At 36.4% G+C, this 20,512-nt stretch overlaps 1 protein-coding gene across 1 annotated transcript in view; it reads left to right on the plus strand.

The window, feature by feature from the left end:
• Slc4a10 (solute carrier family 4 member 10) overlaps nucleotides 1-20,512 on the plus strand; it is a 96,244-nt gene that overhangs the window by 14,267 nt on the left and 61,465 nt on the right. The window contains exons 4-7 of the mRNA XM_059259155.1: nucleotides 3,216-3,373; nucleotides 6,650-6,737; nucleotides 11,969-12,115; nucleotides 19,289-19,389. Of these exons, the coding sequence (XP_059115138.1) occupies nucleotides 3,216-3,373; nucleotides 6,650-6,737; nucleotides 11,969-12,115; nucleotides 19,289-19,389 (494 nt within the window). The remainder of the gene's footprint in view (nucleotides 1-3,215; nucleotides 3,374-6,649; nucleotides 6,738-11,968; nucleotides 12,116-19,288; nucleotides 19,390-20,512) is intronic.

Here is a 20,512-nt window from a genome sequence, read left to right on the forward strand (position 1 = left end):
ATTATATTTAAAATAAAAAGATCAATTTGCTGATCTGCATAGCTTTTACTATGTAATAGGTATCAATTATATATCTGGTTTAATGTAATTAAAAGTCATATATAATGGTCTCATTTTTTTGTAGATTAAACTTTTTTAATATACTATGCAATCTTTGACTCAACTGAATTTCAATTTAAAGCAGTTAATTTTGTATTTGCTCCTTCTCTGAGGTACAGACTTTAATAGCAAAGACTTTGATATTTGTTGAGTAAGAAATAAATTTGAACAAAGTCATCTAGGCAGAATTTATACTTCAATCATTACCAATAAATTTCATATTAATTACAAATTATGTTTTTATTTTTAAGTTAAAATTTGTATTACATCTGTGTGTGCATTTGTGTGCGTGTATATGTATGTGTGTGTGCGTGTGTGTGGGCGTTTGTGTGCGTGTATATGTGTGTGTGTGCGTGTATGTGGGCGTTTATGTGCGTGTATATGTGTGTGTGTGTGTGTGTGTGTGCGTGTGTGCGTGCGTGTGTGTGTGCGCGCGCGTGTATGTGGGCGTTTATGTGCGTGTATATGTGTGTGTGTGTGCGCGTGTGTGTGGGCATTTGTACGCTACAGTGTGTATATGAAGACCAGAGGACAGTATGCAGGAGTCAGTTATCTTCTTCCACCATTCGGGTTCAAGACATCAAACTCAGGTCTTAGATTTGGCAGCAAGTGCCTGAGCCATCTCACCAGCCTCTATTGGGCTTTGTAAAGAGTCATTTTCTCTTTTAAAGTTTTGTTCTGTTGTATTAATGTCATGGGTTGATAAAATTTAGTTATTTATTCTTTTAAACTTGGAAAATTATGAAAAACATTATTGTGTATTTTTCATAGCACTAAGAGTGATTAGATGGAGGCTAAGCGTGAGGAATTGCATTCAGATTCCTAACACCCACGTAAATGCCAGCAGTCTTGGTAGACTGCCTGTAAACCTATGGTAACACTCAGGAAGCAGAGACAAGGATCCCTGAAGCAAGCTGACTAGGTAGATCAAAGGAATGAGGGAGCTCTGGGTTTAAGAGACCTTGCTTCATTGTATAAGATGGAAGAAGATATCTGACATTAACTTCTGGTAATCACACACATGCTCACACACTCATAAACATGTACATTAACTGTGGAAGACCAGCTCCAACATGTCAAAGGTTGACTTGGGAGGTGGAGAGAGGAATGAGGAAGTATTAGATAGAAATATAGATGGAGACGGAGAGAAAGACAGAGACGCAGGATAGCTTCAGGAGGGCTACCCAGCCGCCTTGAGATTAATTCTAATGGGCTTTTTATATACTACCAAGGAGAGAGGCAAAAGACCTCCCCTTTTAAGATCAAAGCAAAATGTACAGCCAAGTGTAGACCCTTCAAAACACCTGGTAACCACGCCCCTGGCAAAATCATCCCGTTAGGCAGCTCTCTTGGGTAAAGCAAGCCCAGACTTTCTGGCCTTGAGTAAGGCCTTACTAGGGAGCCTCTGTGGGCCCCCACAATTTACCACACACATGCACATTCACAACAATAAAAAATATCCCAACATATAGTACATAGGAAATCTTTTATTTTTTTTCTGGAATCTTTTCCATTATGTGCAAAAGTGTAAACATTACTAATTTAAAGCAAGTTAAATATCACAATGAGGCCACAAATGAGCCTTGCTTATCTATGAATTGAAAGATTAGATTCTACAGAAGCAAAATACATGACATATAATATTCATAATACATACTTGAAGAACTTATACATTTATATTAGGAGTATATTTATAGAGAAAATGATGGAGCTTGTAGCTTACAATATTTGTGAAATATTCTTTCTATGCAAACTTTTAATTTCATAAATGATTCTTTAAGATAAAATATTACTATGATATTGATGGAATGCTGCATATTGTTATCTTTAGTTGTGTTATTTTTCAGTTCTGGAGAGGTTATATAGAGCTGACCACATGCTAGGCAAATGCTCTACTATTACAGCTATATAAACTGCTATTATATTTAATCCTTTTAATAAATATAGCTATATGTACTGTGTTTTATTATTTTAACAGCCATAGCTTACATATAATTTATTTCATATCTTTAAATATCTGTACTAATGCCTTAATTTCAGTAACATTTTAAACATAATCATTAGACTATAGTTATTGATTTATAAGATATTTTAAAAGTTCTTTTATTTTTAAGATTATAATTATATCATTTCTTCCTTTCCTTTCCTCCCTCTAAAACCTCCCATGTACGCTTTCTTGCTGTCTTCCAAATACATGTTTTCCTTTTCATTAATTGATATTAAATGCATATATGTGTGAAATATAAGCTGCTCAGTCTATGTTACTTGTGTGCATACAATTACTTTAAAACATTTATTAATTTAAAACTTCTTAGACTATTTTTTTTCTAATTTTTAAGCCTTCAAAATAATTGTCTTGTCTAAAACCATCTTCTTAGCTTTATTGATACATGGCAGAGTTCTCTCTCTCTCTCTCTCTCTCTCTCTCTCTCTCTCTCTCTCTCTCTCTCTCTTTCTCTCTCTCTCTCTCTCTCTCTCTCTCTCTCTCTCTCTCTCTCTCTCTCGGTTATTCCCACTTTGATCCTTGGTCCCCTTTTCATTAGCATAATTGCATAAAACCAATTACTAGGGCAGATAAACTCCTTGTCCCTAAAAACATGCTCCATAAAAAGCAACTCAAATGACTTAGGAACAAGAAATAGGCCTTGCGAATTCTACAAAGTCACTGTTTCATTTTTACTGAGGCCCCATGCATAAACTGATATGTATTTAAAGACTATACATGCATTTTCAGACATCACCCTTTACTCTTAGCATTTCTTCTTTTTAGCGGTCCTTTTTGTTTTATTTTCATTCATTTAAAACACAAACATTTCATAGTAGAAGTAGTTCAAAATGCTATACTTTTAACCTATTTTTTATTCTATCATATCCCAGTTATATGGTAAATAGCTTAAACTGAAGAATTCCTTAGGCCAACTATACAATATGAAGAACAGCATAATTAGAATAAAAACAAATGTTAAAGCCATATTATACTCTAAGAATATATTTATTTTAAATTATCCATATGTTAAATATTAGTGGAAATGTATAAAATTCATCTGTTATAAAATATTAAATTTGTAGACATTATAATTAAATGTGATTAAAATATTTACTTGTGATGCTCTCAGGTTGATCTGCATTTTATGAAGAAGATTCCTCCAGGTGCCGAGGCTTCAAACATCTTGGTGGGAGAGCTGGAGTTCCTGGACAGAACTGTGGTGGCCTTTGTCAGGCTGTCTCCGGCTGTCTTGCTCCAAGGCCTGGCTGAAGTTCCAATCCCAAGCAGGTAAAAGTATCCAAGAAATTTTCATGCTATGGAATAATTTATTTTAGGAAATGGTAATATTTTAATACAATTGTCTGATAGATCGTTGACTAGAAATGGATTTATTGTCCATAAACCTACTATCTCTTGATTATAAACATGGGGGAGTGCTTTAAACAGTATTCTGCCCTTTCTTTCTCCTTCTGAAACTTCTTATTTCATTTAATGCATGCTCCTTCTCTGTAGACTCCAGGTCTATTTCACAGTTTTTCAAAGATTATATTGAACTATGTGTTTAGGAAGAGGATCTAAGTATGTGGTCATACCAGAGAGGACCATGAAAGACTTAGATCTGTTGGAGTAGGGCCTTCCCTTCAACATCTGTGGAAATGCCTGGTTGGAATCAAATGTTTCATGCTTCAGCACTAGGACATTTGGTCTTTCACACTCAGGGTTTCTGGTCAAAAGACCAACTTTAATTTGGTGACCTGAACTTGTTTTCTATTTAGTGATGTATTGAAACTAATAGATAAAGGTAAAATAAAAACTGAATTCTATTATTATTGATTCCTGATTTATAGATATAAGGGTGCTCATGGGTAAAATTGTGAGAAAAGAAAACAAAGAGTAGAACATTGACTTTAGCATGTTAGATCCTTACTGCTTTATCTAGGAATCTTGTTTCTGTCTCTCCTGAGACCATTCAACCTGATTCTTATGCCCACCTGGCTCTGTCTAGCCATGGCAGAGCCTGCCTGCTTAGGGAAATTGAAAGAGTTGAGAAGTGCTGTTGCCATGGCAAGTGGATTTAGAGAAGATTTTTTCTTCTGTGAACCTCTGATTCTAACTCAAAACATAGCACAAATCACTTCACTGTTCGGTTACAGAGAAGATATTCAAGAAGTAGGGCATAGTAGAAGTAGGAGAAGCCTCATTCTGTAAGGACCCTTTTGGTAAGGACTCTGTAAGGTATTCAACTGAACCACCTGTCTGCTTGGTCTGAGTGAGAAACCTGGTTACCGTTAAGGTTATAGAAGTAAATGTCTATTTATCCCATTTGGAGGATACTGATATACATATCAACTTGCAATTAAAAATTGGGAGGTAAACTGAGTATATTCAAATATCATATAATTGTGTGTAAATAAGGCTGTATTTTTCTATATGCAAATTACATACTATTAAAAGTTTCTAGATGCCAGGCCGTGGTGGTGCACACCTGTTGTAGAATTTTAAGTAAGCAAAGATGTGTTACATTTGTTTATGCTGTGAAATATTATTTTAACTGTGTAAAGGTGTGTTACTTTTGTTTATGCTGCATTTTTTTTAAATTATGTAAAGATGTATTGCATTTCTTTCACCTTGCCTGCCTAAAGCACCTGATTGGTCTAATAAAAAGCTGAACGGCCAAAAGCTAGGCAGGAGAGGGATAGGCAGGGCCGGCAGGCAGAGAGAATAAACAGGAGGAGGAATCTATGTTTAGAAAAGAGACAAGAAGAGGTGAAGGAGAAGGGAGGAGAGAGTGAGGGGCTGGCCTGGGGCTAGAAGGCAGGCAGCCCCCAGCCGGCAGACATGAGAAGCAGTGAAAGTAAGACATACAGAAGGAAAGAAAGTAAAAATCCTGAGGCAAAAGGTAGATGAACAGGTTAATTTAAGTTAGAAGAGCTAGCCAGGTACGAGCTTAAGCCTGGCCAGGCATTTAAAACTAATAATAAGTCTCCTGCATGGTTTGGGAGCTGGTTGGTGGCCAATGGGAAAGCCTAGTACGTACACCTTTTAATCTCAACACTTGGGCGGTAGAGGCAAGTAGATCTCTATGAGTTTGAGGCCAACCTGGTCTACAGAGTGAGTTCCAGGACAGCCAAGGCTACAGAGAGAAACCCTGTCTCAAAAAAAAAAATAGAGTTTATGGAAATCTGGGTTTCTGATTTCATGTGTCGTGTTTACTAATTGTAGAGTAGTAGAAACTGTAGCAATTTCAATTCCCATTCTGTTGGATATTGATATTTCACCACTGAGGAAGGTATTTGGGGACCTATGAGTAAATGAGAGCTGTTTATGACGTTGACAGTTTGTGTATTTCAAAGAAAAGAAAAATTCCCAGGAGTAGAGTATAGCCATGATTAGGTTATATACCCTCACTTTGAAAAGTGTCAGGATTAGGTGGCCTCGTTCTTACTGACACAGCAAAGTATATGTAGAGACAATGAAGAAAAGATTAGGGGCACAATAGAGCCACTGTGTACAGAGATATTCAAAAGACTGGGATGTTTATTTAGAAAAGGTAGAAAATGAAAGAAGATTAGATAAATAAAATAAAGGAAACTATCTGTGAACCCCAATTATCTTTTCTTAGGAGGAAAAAGGGCATGCCATGATTACAAAGGCAACATACAGTAGATGTGTCAGGAAAATGATCTTTTAGGGTTTTATAAATAGCACATGCAGTAGAAACTTTAAAAATAGCAAGATACTCACAGGTTAGAAATTTTCTCATAAGTATTATAGTTGATAAAGCTTCTGCCACCACATTCAACTACTTTTTTTATATATTAACTCTCTCACACACAGAGTCGAGTTTGATTTGGGTTCAATTATAACTGATGGAAAATTAATGTTACACATAACCTCCAAAATTGTCTAATAGGTGCTTCATATAGAACTATATAATCGCTAAAACTTACAGCTAAACAAAGCATAGAATTATGTTAACTAAGAACTACACCTGATAGAGTCTTCCTTAATAATGTAAACCATTTAACACATGAACATTCCAGAATACTACTGCAAAATACATGGCGCTCTTTAATTTTCACACCTTTTTCTTTTCTTCTGCCCAGCTAATTTTTAAGTCCTAGCAGTTTTTACAAGAATGTGTGTACAGTGACTGGATGTTAATAATGTGTTCTGTCTTAATGCACAATACTGTATTGCCCTTCTTCCACTCGAATGGTCTTCATTTTGTGTACTTGTGAGCTTTTCTGCTTCCTATTCAGAAAGATTTAATTTTTCTATCATCCTCTTCTAAGAACATACAATCTTTAAAATTCCTAGTCACAAATGCATGGGCTGTGTAGACAGCTAAATGCATAAAATCTGGTGTTAAAAACAACCTAGTATTCTCATTGCTTGATGATGTCTCAACTGTAAAACATTTCAAAATCATAATAACTATAAGAAATTACAGAAATATTTCACATCAAAATCCTCAGTTTGACTAATTCCATTGAGATTGATGACTCTGTTCTACTAAGTTTGTTACATTTCTAGCTTGAGTTTTTTTCTTCTTAATTACAGATTTCTGTTCATTCTTCTGGGACCCCTGGGAAAGGGTCAACAGTACCATGAGATCGGCAGATCAATTGCAACCTTAATGACTGATGAGGTATTTATTCATGTTTCTAAGGAATATTTTCCTCACAAGATACCTAGATTTAGGGGTTCATTTCATGATAGTTTTCTGGGAATCATATTTTTCTATGTTGAATCCCATTTTCCCAAGTTTTCACTAACAACTTTACTTGAATAAAATTTATCCCAAAGGATAAATTAAAGCCATGAATAATAATTTTTGAGAGCTTACATGGTCATAAAAACTGTTAAACATTTATAATATATTTGTATTTTCAATATAGTACATATGCCAACATTGTAAGCACTACTTATATGTTAATAGCATAGAAAATTTGGGGGAAAATTAGTTTGCTGTCTCAATAAAAACTAGTAGTTAAGATGCATAGGATATATAACATCAAAAAGCTGGGCAACTCTGCAAGTTCTCTACAATTGCCTGATGTAGATATAGATATTCTAACTTAGTGATCTTAAAACTGTTAATGGAGGTATAAATGGATTTTAAGGGGTTGCTGGTCTCCATTATGCAAATATATTTATTCACAAAGAAAGAAAACTGTGCAGTTCTATTTTGGATTATAGAAAGCTTTCATTAGCTTCTCAGAGTGATATCTCAAAATGTAAGATCTTAAAAATCTGAACCAATGATAACTCATCAATATGGCTGATCAACAAGATGTGAGCAGAACACCAATAGATATGCTAACATGAAGGAAGGCAGTCTCAGGAGCCCCTATCCCTTGACAAAGAACTACAGAGAGAGAGTTAGTCTTCCTCAGGGCTAATCTCAGCTACCCAATACCAAGTGATCATCCCTGAAAATGTACACACAAGCAACACTAAATAGACTTGGCATATTATATTAATATATGTGTTCATTTATATATGTAACAATAATAATCTTTTAAAAGAGGTCATGAATTTGAGAGGAGCATGTGGAAGGAGTTGGAGGGAGGTGATTGGGGATTGTTAATTTATTTAGGTATTTATTGGATGTGAACTACATATCAGCACTTATGCAGTTAGTGGATAAAAATATGGACAAAAGCTTTTTCATTCATTGACCAAATATTTGAAAGATGGAGTGACCTAGAAGTTAAATGTACAGTATGTGGAAATAAGTATCATGGAAGAAATCACAAGAACAGTGAAGGGAGATAGAGGTGGCATGAGGAGCTTCCTAAGTTCAAGAGGACTCAAGAGAGCCCAAAATAAACAAGGACATTGAGATGGGAGGATGCCTGGATCACATTGGACATTTAGAACAAAAAAGACTTAGCAGGAATGAGGCCAGAGAGGGAACAGGCCAATTGTACAGGACACCGGTTTATCACAAAAGAACTTAGACTGACCTGGGAAACAAGTGGAAGAGTTTGAGTAGGGAACTGAACCCCAGAGTCACCCTCAAGTCGTTCTTGACACCTTGGTTTCACATCCACACCCAGTCCATAACTAACCCTTCCAGACTCAGACAACGTGTCCAGAATCCAACCATGTCTCACTTTCTGCATGGTTTGTGTCTGGCTTCCCCATTGTCCAGCTTTTGCTGTTCTCACAAGGTCCCCACCATTGCACAAGTCTGCTGTAGAAACTATCTTTCTGCTCTTGCTTTCTTTCATTTTACTAGTAACACAGTGGTTAGAACAATCCATCTTCTGCTCAACGCCCTCAAATGACCTCCTATTTCATTCAAAGTCAGTTTTGATCAATTGTAGTTTTATATAATGGTCTCTTGTTGTGAGAACCTAACTAGTCTTATCAATAAAATCCAGGAGTCAAATATTGGGGTAATAACCTGAAAGATCAGAGAAGAAAAGGAGCAGCCACTAGTGACTTACCTCTCAGACTGAAAAGGGATCACACTACAGTCTCCTACTGAAAAGAGAAAAAAAAAACTTTTTGAGATGTTTAGATTTAGGAATTATGCTGCTTTAGTAAAGTAGCAATAGTAGGTTCTCTTATAAGATCTACTACTGCACTAGGCCTGGCTGGTTGGCTAGGTTTCCAGCAAAAGGCATGATTTCCTTTCTGTTGATCAGTAAGATATGAATGGCACTGTTGCACCCTGAGTGTTATCAGGCCATGCTCGGTGTTGTTGTGGTTCATAGATATTGCAGCTGGATAACACTATAGGTTGCCTTCCTCCTTTAGAAGTCACCTGTCAGTGACTAAAGCTAGTTCTCAGTGAGGAGGCTTTCAGATCAGACTCATCTCAGAGCATCTGGTCCTGGTAGCTGAAGTACGTGTTCTCTTAAGCAATAGGGATTTATCTTCAGCCTTTGGAAGGGAACCAAGGGCAACAGCAATACCTTATATTGTTTGGGGAGTCTCTTGGATTCCCTGACTAACAACATAAATGGATGTTTCTCATGCCTGGTACTGGGTTTTTGTGAGATAGCCTATGGTTCCAGGAGTATTATTGTCAATCCAAGGGGGATCATATCTTTTGATATATATATATATATATATATATATATATATATATATATATATATATATATATATATATATTTGTCTGTGTTGTGTATAACTTTGATTAACAAAGAATATGATTCCTAATGCACTTGCAGACTCCCTTAGCATTATTTTACTTTTTTCTCTCTCCTTCTGTGTTGACCCCTCTCTCCCATCCCAACTAAATGCCATCATACTTATTTTGCTTATATAAATTACTTGTTCAGATTAGATTTCTATTATTACATTTTTATTTAGTAATTATGTTTATATTATTTAGTGTAATTATTTTGCTTACAAAATCAACATAAGGATATTCTGAATCTTAAAATCAGTGGTTTATACAAGGAAAACCTGTGCTTTAAAAAAACAAATGTAGCTATTATCCTTCATCAATGAAACTTTTGCAACAGATGGAGACTATTACAGAGATCCATAACTGGTCATAAGGCAGACAATAAATGACTGTGGAGGGCACATCTACAATGCAACCCAACATCTAATGCTCAGGAAAGATACAGAAGAAAGGGTTGAAAGATTGGGCTATCTAGTGTCAGGTTGTTGGTTACCCAAGCAGTGTCCGGCATGGATCCATCTCGTGGAGTAGGCCCTAAGTTAAATCAGATATTGGTAGGTTACTCCATCAAGCTTTATGCCACCATTGCCCTAGCATGTCTTTCAGGTAGGACACCATTGTGGATCAAAAGGTTTGTGGCTGAGTTGGTGTTTGCTTATCTCTTTTGGTGACATGCAGAGTACCTTCCTGTACCAAGGATGCTAGCTGGGGAAGGCTATGCAGGCACCAGCTCAACCTCTCCATGTTCAATGAAGCTATGTAGGTGTTGTCTTCAGCAGTGTCAGTTAAGGGACCTTGCCATCAGTTTGTGGAGAGAAAACTGTCTTGGCAACAGTCTGGGTTATTTGGGGATTCCCATGGGACCCATTTGGTCAACAATTCAATTAGATGTGACCCAGTCCCACAACTGGAAGCTTCATTTGGTGACAAGAGATAACCAGTTGAGGTGCTCTGTCTCACTCATTATTTAGTGATTTCATTTAGATCACCTTCATATGTATATATGTTCTAGGATGTTTCTACTGTGTTGGGTTTCCATACCACCCCTCAAATGGCCCTCAGTCTCTCTCTGCATACCCTCACTCATTGTCTTCTCTCTCCTCCTCCCCACTTGGTCTCCCATTTCAGCTGCCCAATCCATCCACAACAATCTATTGTATTTCCATTTCATAGGGAGATCTATCTACACCACCACCCCAGTCTCTTACTCTATACCTAACCTCTGTGGTTCTGTGGATTGTAGCTTATTTGTCATTTGAGTTAACAGCTAATATCCACAAAGAAGTGAACATACAACGTATTTGTCTTTCTGGATATGAGGTGCCATACTCAAGATTTTTTTCTAGTTCCACCCATTTACCTGCAAATTTCATTATTTCATTTTTTTTTAAATGGCTGAGTAATATTCCATTTGTAAATTGTGTCACATTTTCTTTGTTATTCTGTTGTGGGACATCAAGGTTGTTTCTAATTTATGGCTATTATGAATAGAGCAGCAATGAACATGCCTGAGCAAGTGTCCTTGTAGTAGGATGAAGCATCCTTTAGGTATATGACCAAGGGTGTTACAAGTGTATCTCAAAGTACATCAATTCCTGTCTTCCTGGTTAACCACCACATGGATTTCAATAGTGCCTGCATAAGTTAGCACTCCCACCAGCAATGGAAGAGTATTCCCCTTTCTCCAAATCCTCATCAGCATGACCTGTTAATTGTTTTACTGATCATAGCCATTCTGACAGGTATACAATGGAATCCCAAAGTAGTTTTGATTTATATTTCTATAATGGCTAAGGATGTTGAACATTTCTTTAAGTGTTTCTCAGCCATTTGAGTTTCCTCTATTGAGTATTCTCTGTTTAGATCTGTACCCCATTTTTAATTGGTTTATTTATTTTCTTGTTATCTAGCTTTTTTGGCTCTTTTTATATTTTGGATATGAGTCCTCTACTTGATGTGTAGTTGGTGAAAATCTTTTCCCATTATGCAGGCTGCTGCTTTGCCTGGTTGTGAGTGTCCTTTGTCTTACAGAAACCTTTCAGTCTCATGAGGTCCCATCTATTAATTATTGATCTTAGTGCCTGTGCTAATGGTGTTCTGTTCAGAAAGTCTTCTCCTGTGCTATTGAGTTCAAGGCTATACCCTACTTTTTCTTCTGAGAGGTTCAGTGTATCTGGTTTTATATTGAGGTCTTTGATCCATTTCCAGTTGAGTTTTATGCAGCATGAAAAAATGGATTTTTTGGATTCTTCTTCATGAAGCCATCCAATTTGACCAGTACCTTTGTTGAAGATGTCTTTCCCCCCCCCCCAGTGTGTATTTCTGGCTTCTTTATTAAAAACCACATGTCCATAGGTGTGTGGATTTGTGTCTGGGTCTTCAACTTGATTCCATTGATTAAAATGTCTGTTTTTATGCCAATATCATGTTTTTTTTTTTTATTATGATAGCTTTGTAGTACAACTTGAAATTGGGGATGATGATACTCCCTGCCCCCACCACATAATTCTTTGATTGGTTGGGATTGTTTTAACTATCCTGGGTGTTTTGTGTTTCCATATATATATGAAGCTGAAAATTTTCCTTCCAAGGTCTGTGAATAATTGTGCTGTAATTTTGATGGGCACTGCATTAAATCTGTAGATTGCTTTTGGTAGGATGGCAATTTTTATTATATTAATTCTACTAATGTTTTTAATAGGTTACTATGTGCTACTGCTTTTCTTCTGTAGGTATTTCATGATGTTGCTTACAAAGCTAAAGACCGAAATGACTTGGTGTCAGGGATTGATGAGTTTCTGGACCAGGTCACAGTTCTCCCTCCTGGAGAATGGGACCCAAGTATCCGGATAGAACCTCCTAAAAATGTTCCTTCCCAGGTAGGTGTATTTGAAAACATCCTTGACCAGCCTCTAAGCAGCTCAGGGCTCGAAGGGAATCCACAGCACTGGTGAAGCTAAGACTTTTCTATCTGAGGGGGTTATGAAAATAGACACTCACACATTCTCTTGATCATTTCCTTCTTTATTCATCAACCTCTTCTGATGGACTGACTGGCTTGGACTCGGCTGACAAGTTTGGCTGACTTCTAGCTGGGAACAACCATACAAAAGTGTATTTATAGATTATGCCATAAGTATTTCCTCATACCAAGGTCCCTAACCTTAATCTACATGACTCACTAAAGGGGAGCATCACATGCCTCCATGACTAGCCCTTCATTATGCACTATGTGCAATATATAATAATACAAGAGCCTCAGGTATACCTGAGGTGTGCTGTGACCAAGGTCATAGGATGGTGGAAAGGCCCCGTCAGCAAACAAGCATTGTTTTCTACAAGGATTCTTCAAGGTCAAGGTACTTCTAAAAAATATCTGTTCATTTTAACCTCTGTCTTGTACATTGATTTTGCTAAATTCCTACAGAGTACAGATAACATATTTTTCATCTCCCTTACATGATTAAAACCAAAGTCATCCCAATATCCTATATACATTTACGTCTAAGTAACTTATTGCAGATCAACAAAGCATGAGCAGACAGAGAGCATCTTTTCATAGACAACTCCTTTGCTGGCAGGCTGCATGCTGAGGCTACCAAGAAAGAATTCTACTGTCTAGTCTATAATCTTATAAAGGAATCACAAACCTAAACTTTTGTACATAAAAGAGAGTTAGTCAGCTGTACTTTAGATCCTCAGCATGCATACCTGTTTATCAATAACCTCTTATGTCAGGACATTGAGGGCAGGAATGGGTACGAGGATTTAATCATGATATTTGATCAACAACCAATCTTAACAGCTGGACGCTTTGTATTTTTAACCTCAGCTATGTGTCCTATGGACATTAAATTGTTTTCTGTGTTTTTTTTTTCATCTTAAAGTTATTGTCATAACATCTGGTCTAACCTGAAGTTATTACAAGGCTTTGTTTCAACCAATGATGCACACCAAAAACTTGTGACTGCATCTTTTTAGCAGAGAATTAGAGCCAGTTTGGCTCCTAAGGAATTTCAATTGTTCTCCTTAATCATTAACCTGAGCTGTGATCTAAAGCACCTCCTTAGTTGGAACTCATGGGCCTAGCTGTGAAACATATCTTTGTATATACTTTTATTCATCAGAGCTCTATATAAGCTAGTGTTATTATAATCAATTAGATGGTACAGCCTAGGGAGGAAGTCATAATCATAATAATTTGCAGCTAAGAATGCCCAGCAGAAGGGATGTTTGCATGGATAAACACATTATCTTACAGGCAGTGGGGAATTTCCCCACACCCAGTTCAACCATGCCACATATCAGAGAAAGATATTAAGTATGCAAAGGCATAGCAGAATCAAAAACATTCCAGGGTCTGTAGTCTTGGGGGCCTTGCCTACTCAAGAATTATCCACTAGGAGGTTACCTCCTGGTGGGCAGACACACTGAACCTAAATCATCACCTGCTGACCCCCGACATGGCTACTGGCAATTTTGGTTTCCTTTAAATTCTTGTCCCTAAAATTATGCAATGTACCATCATTCTTGGAATTAAATCTTAACCTATTCCAAGAAAGCATAAACATTAATTTACAAAATGTTCTTGATAAGACCTAACACATTGAGAAATTTAGCATTTTATCATGAGCCCTAAATAAGTCTCATGAGCCTGGAAATATTTCAGGCCCAACATAAAAGATATTACATTGGGGAGATATTAAATTTAGTAACAGCATAAAATGTAGCCTGAGATAAAGCCCATTATTTTCAGTGTTCTGAAAGTTGACAAGGATTAGGAACACTAGAAGGAGGATTAATCATGTTTTATACAAACTCTCTATTACTGCAAGTCACAGTGGAAATTGGGAAAAGCTTTTCATCATGATTCTTATGTTTGTATCCTTTCACATACGATATAATTTCTTTAATTCTGTCTATGCAAATCAAATGTGTATTTTACCTATCCTGTATTACAGAAGGAAATAATAAAGAATGTTGTTAATTAGGGCATTTTCTTATCTCAAGCATGACTTGGTAATGATGGCCAAATAATGATGATAATGATGCAAAGCCCTCTTTTCATATGGCCTCTCTGTTCTTGTGGGATCTGCCTCCCACATTCTTCCACTTGCCTTTGGCCTTAGTCTTGCAAAGTTGAACCTAGTCTGACTCTGATGTTCTGACTGAAGTGAGAGGTGGGCCTACTGACCCAACCCTGGACTTAGATTTTCAGGTCAGTTAGAGTGGGCAAACTGAGCTGGGTGGTGGTGCACGCCTTTAATCCCAGCACTTGGGAGGCAGAGGCAGGCAGATCTCTGTGAGTTCGAGGCCAGCCTGGTCTACAGATCGAATTCAAGGACAGGCTCCAAAGCTACACAAAGAAACCCTGTCTTGAAAAAAACAAAACAAAGGAGGAGGCGGGGGCACACTGGCAAATGTATTACTTAACCGTGGTTTAGAGAGTGATTATAAGGGCTTTCTCAATTCTCTACACATACATGTCTCTGCACTGATATTAGAAATGGCAGCATGATGATTTTTAAAATGATAGAAAAACTCTAATGATATTTGGATAAATGTAATAAAACTATTAAGATATTGAGAGTTAGACTTTGTAACTCACTGTAACACCATTTAATCTTGAATAGTTAAAAGTAAATAAATTTTAAACTATCCTGGTTTTGAGGAATGGTGTTTTTGAGGCAAAAGGTAAATGGTGGAAAATCTATATTTCCTATTATTTTTATGAAAAAATAAGTATTAGCAAATTCCAGGTATTGGGAGATAGTAATACAAAGAACATTGAATCGGGAATTCTAGTGTGTAGGTTCTGCCATTGTGTGTTTGTTTGATCTTGAGTAAATGCTTTATCCTCTCAGTCCCGATGCTTTGTTTCAGAACTGCTCAATAGAATTTCTCCAATAGAGGAAGCATTCTGTAGTGATGCCCCCTAATCAGCAAGCTATTATATTAAATGCTAGTAATGTGGCTACTGCAATTAACTTAAATTTGTATAGACACATGGTTAAAAGCTATCATATTAGAATGCAAGATTTTATCCAATGAGTATGAATTATATATACATTGTGTACATCATTATAATATTATTTTAAAACTGTGCTATATTTAAATACTAGATCATACAAGCTATATTTTCTTTTATTAAGGGACCAAAATTAATTAGCATATATTAAGCACCTTGAATTCACACTCATTTAAATAATGTTAACCTCATCAAATAATTTCTGTGTTTTCATTCTTTTGAAATGTAAAGATGACAGCATTTTTAATACATTTCCCTTTCAGTTAAAGAAAAGAACAGCCTGTCATCTCCAGAGATGAGCCTGAAATTCTTCCTTAGCCTCCTGTGTCAGCCATTGTGATCACTTTCTTATATGTTCCTTCATCTTCTTTGTTCTCTTCAGGTCATGTACTTGGTTGTCAAAATCACAACTCTGTGAGGATTCACATTTTACTATGTGCCCACACTGTTGTTGTCAAAGCAGAAGGGAAAAGTATGACTTCATTGACTAACTTCCCATCATTTAAAGCTCATAGGGCTCAAATGGGCCCTTCATGCTACATGTTCACCATCCCATCCTTCCCAAGTCCACTCACTCTTTTTAAGTGACCAGTTCACACCTGTTCTCTCTCAAATTTTTAGCATCCCCTCTGTGACCCTGACTGCCACATGTTTCCTGTTTCTCAGTTTCATTAAAATTTTGTAACAGTCAAAAATATCTTTCATAGGTTCTCACCAGCACATTCATTTGTCAGCTCAGCCTTCTCTACCTCTCTTCTGATGAAAGTTAGCATTCCAGTTGTGCACGAGATCCCATCTCTATGCATCTACTCAAGGACTTTGCTCTGTCAAAACTCCTTCTTTCATCATTGTATCAGTCCTTTATTCTGTGTTATATCATTTTATTAACATACTGTCAAGTCACAATCTTTTAAAAATAACAACTTGGATATCATGACTATTGTCAGTTACACATTTTGTTTTCTTTTGCAATAGAATGTTATAGAGAAGTTCTCTATACTATATGTCTCTACTAACTTTTATCTACTTCTCCCTGAATACCTATCCCAATAGGCTCCCCACCCACTTTAATCCACTAAACTAATTATTGGCACTAGTGCCATCCACAATGAATAAAGAAAATGGTAACTTATTGGTCTGTATTGCACTTAGTGCAGGAATAGCAATGTTTGGTAGAATGGGTGATGCCCTTATCTTTAGTGTACTCTCTTAGCTCCTAAACAACAGTCTCTTGGTGTTTCTACAGTCTCTGGAGTCAGTCCTTACCAGGTAATTATTTTCATTATTTACCGGTTCTTCCACTTCTCTCTGATTCCTTATGTTGAGACTATTACTTAAACCATAACCATATTTTCTCTATTCACTTTTTCTTCTTTCTATACTCATGCTTTCAGTAATATCATCCAATCTTAGAATTTTAAACCTTTCTCCAAATTTATTTTCTAAACTGAACTCAAGTAGTGTTCATCTTCCTATTTTATGTCTCCACTTGAATATTTGCTAGGTATCTAAACTGAACATTTTGAAAGTTTAAGCCAAATTGTATACAGTCTCATTTCTTTATCTTTCTCTATTTTTGTAATTACAATTTTAAGACAAGAAACAAATGGTATGTTTCCAGGAGTATATAAGCATCTGAGTTTTCCTTAAAATCAATTGTAATTGTATCTTCCAATCTTAATTAACAGATAAATACATTCTTATAATTGAGCAGGCCCAAGCAATCTATTATTTCATCTCATATCTTATATCTATTCTTCCAGAGAATTCTGTTGGCTTTGCCTTCAGTGTTTATTGATACTTATACTATTTCTCACTGTGACCACCCTGATTCAACCTTCCATCACCTTTCTCATGGATTTATGAAATAGCTCCCTAACTGACTGCTTCATTCTATGTCCTGGAAGCTCTCCTCAACATCATAGTCAAAGTAATTCCAAGTTCTGTTATATCATTTCTTTCTTCAAAATCTTGTAAATATTGTTCATTTCATGGAGAATAAAAGCCAGATAGATAGGTTATTAAGTACTAAGTATTATTAAGTATTTATTAAGTATCTATACCACCACCTCCCTTTTCTTCTGTGACTATATCTCTACCATTTTCTTACTTGTGTTCTTCAAACCTTCCAGGCATTCTGATCCTCAAGACCAGCACTGGCTGGTCTGTCTTTCTTGGTATCCTCCAATTATTTCTCTCATCGCCCTGGAGTTTTCTCAAGTGGCCCTTTGCCACAGGGCCTATGTGAAAACTCATCTGTAAGTGCCACCCTTGCCCTGCCCTCTCAGTCACCTCAGACACTTTGTGTTCATGCAAAAAATTTTTTCCATAGATCTACTTCTTTCTAAAATAATGTAAAATTCAATATTTAATTTTTAAATTTTTTGTATTTCCTAAGAGAATATATGCTCTACAAGCCTAATTTGTCTACTGATATACTTTAGGGGTCTTTCACAAAAAAATACATGTGTTTGTTTCAGAAGTGAAATAGGTTCTATTGATATTATTTATGAACATTACATTTTTCAATGGATTTTACTCCTTGAGAAAATATGTGCTTTAAAATAGCATTAATATCTTTTTTTTTTTTTTTTTTTTTTTTTTTTTTTTAGTTTTTTGAGACAGGGTTTCTCTGTGTAGCTTTGCGCCTTTCCTGGAACTCACTTGGTAGCCCAGGCCGGCCTCGAACTCACAGAGATCCGCCTGGTTCTGCCTCCCTAGTGCTGGGATTAAAGGCGTGTGCCACCACCACCCGGCAGCATTAATATCTTAATTACTTATCTATTTTATCAACATATGGCTCTTTAAACTTGTAAAGCAAAAGTTAAATTATCCAAAGGTGATTATTTCCCCAAATGGCCAGATATTCTCACTTGTTTTCTGAGAACTATAGAAGCTATGACATGTTTTCCTACGTAATTAAAAGTAAATAATGATGACTACTCTTAAATCACTTTATAAATGTTTTATATTTACCTCTCAAGATAAGCCCCTCATCAGTTGACATATATCTTCTCTTTTATCTTTAAACTTTAGTCTAGTGCATCTTTACATATACCTGTAGAAACTGTAGAAATGCTAATGAACTTTTCTATATTGTGCTTAATACAAAAAATAGATTTTATTTTAGGTGAAACATATATCATTCTGTCTAAATATCCTCTTGTGCATAAAATAATGTATTAATTTTGTGCTTTATATTCATACTGATTCTAGTTTAGAATAACAGTCAAGTACTAATTTTAATTATACAACTTAAAAGTTCTTTATCATTCTTTTAAGTACTTTTAAATACATTGATGTAATCTAAGATGACCAGAGGTAGAATTTTAGGGAGTGCTTTCTGATTTGTTTATTTCAAATATCTCTGTCAGTGACAAAAGTAAAGTGGAATTAATCTGAGGGAAAATAACATTTACATAAACCTCAGTTCATTTGCTATTGGTTCAAACAGAAGCTTCCTTTTGTAATAGTATTGCATCTGTGAGTCATGAAGACTTATAGCATGAATTATCCCTTTCTAGAAAGACATGATATAGAGGAATAAAGACAATAATACTTAAAAATAGTAAAGTTCTAGATACTTTTCCTTTCTTCTCTTTCTTTTATGATAGAAATTGAATTCAGGGCCTTAGACACGATAGACAAGCACTTATACAGTGAGCTGTGTGTATCTCAGCCCTAGAACACTGATATTTTCTGCATCCCTTTGCAGCTATGGTATTTATATCAATGTATGGCACAAAATAGTGCACCCTAACACTGGTAGGGGTAAGAATTGAAAAATGCCCATCACTCATCTACTTCATCCATACTGTGCAATAGGAACTGTTTGTCTTCCCCAGTGATGAGAGAAGATGAAAGCTTTAGGGGACTGGGTGGATTTTCGAAAGTTAAGCAGCCACTAAGTCACAGAACCTGTGGTCTTAGCCCTTCTACACATGGCTTTACAGGAGGAAAAGAGTTTTTGTCACTAATGCCTGACATTACAATGAAATATGTGCCAACAAAAACTTCCCTACAGGAGAAGAGGAAGATTCCTGCTGTACCAAATGGAACAGCAGCTCACGGAGAAGCTGAGCCACACGGAGGACATAGCGGCCCTGAACTCCAGCGAACTGGAAGGTTGGTGAGAACCACTTGTATGGGACTTACATGGTGTGTCATTCTTATCTGTCAGGAATTGTTGTTTCTAGACCTAATTTATTTTATACTTTTAATAGCTACCCTTTGAGAGTGAAATGCCAATTAATTTGTTTTCTCTGAAGTGAGTAATGATTGTCACTACTGTTAAAACAGAGCAGTGGCTACACCATTCCATCTTATCCTAGTCTTTCATTTTGTGAAGCCTAAAATACATTCACAGAGTCTTAGAATGAATCTAAGAAAACTGTCAGTTGATGCTTCCAAAACAACTTGTCGAAAGCTTCAAGTTCAAGATGGAAATAAAACTAAATACCAAGAATTAAGTCTTGTAGACCTTACCTCATTAGATGCTAGTAGGGTGTATGTAATGGTGGTTTTTATTATTATGCCTGTGATTTGAAAGAGCTATATGATTTATTTTTCTAATCACACACCTTTGAAGAGATGAAAGCTTCAATTTATTTCATAAAATGTTTTTTTATGGGTTTTTGACAGCTTGTCTTTCTGCAAGCAATGTGTGAGGAGAAAATCAGAAACCCTTGGGTGGATGTCTCTTCAGGGAACTTGTGTGGACAGCCTCCCTATAATTAAAGACAGTTGCCAAGGCTTTGTAGGAATGGCGGTCCCCCCCTTGGGCCACTTTCTGTACTGCTTGCAGTATTCCTGCCCACCGAGCTGACTTTCCAGTTCCTGACAACTCTCCATTTTAATTCTGTGTTTTCCTTGATGCTGTCTGTCTCTGAGGACATGTCCATTAGCCTCTTCCTTGGCTTCCTACCTGTTTTTAGACAGTTCAAGGTTTTCCTTTTTCCTTCCCTGGGAGCTTTGTTACTCACATCCTGTTTGCTTTCGTACTTTCAAATACAGTCTTTTTCTTTTTGGTGGTGGTATATTTTTTTTTCTTTTTCTCTCAGGTGTAACATGCCACATAGCTTAGATTTTTTTTTTCGAGTTCACTTTCCTTACTGCTTCCTAAATCCTCCCAGGTCACCAATATCCGGTATCTTCGCTTCTCCAGAGTTCTTCCACAGATTCTGTTGCTGACATGACTTGAAGTATCCATTACTCATCTGCTCTCCTGGAGTTGCTGGTGCACATCTGG

This window comes from Peromyscus eremicus, chromosome 4 (genome assembly GCF_949786415.1).
Source record: "Peromyscus eremicus chromosome 4, PerEre_H2_v1, whole genome shotgun sequence".
In the NCBI taxonomy this organism is placed as follows: Eukaryota; Metazoa; Chordata; class Mammalia; order Rodentia; family Cricetidae; genus Peromyscus; species Peromyscus eremicus.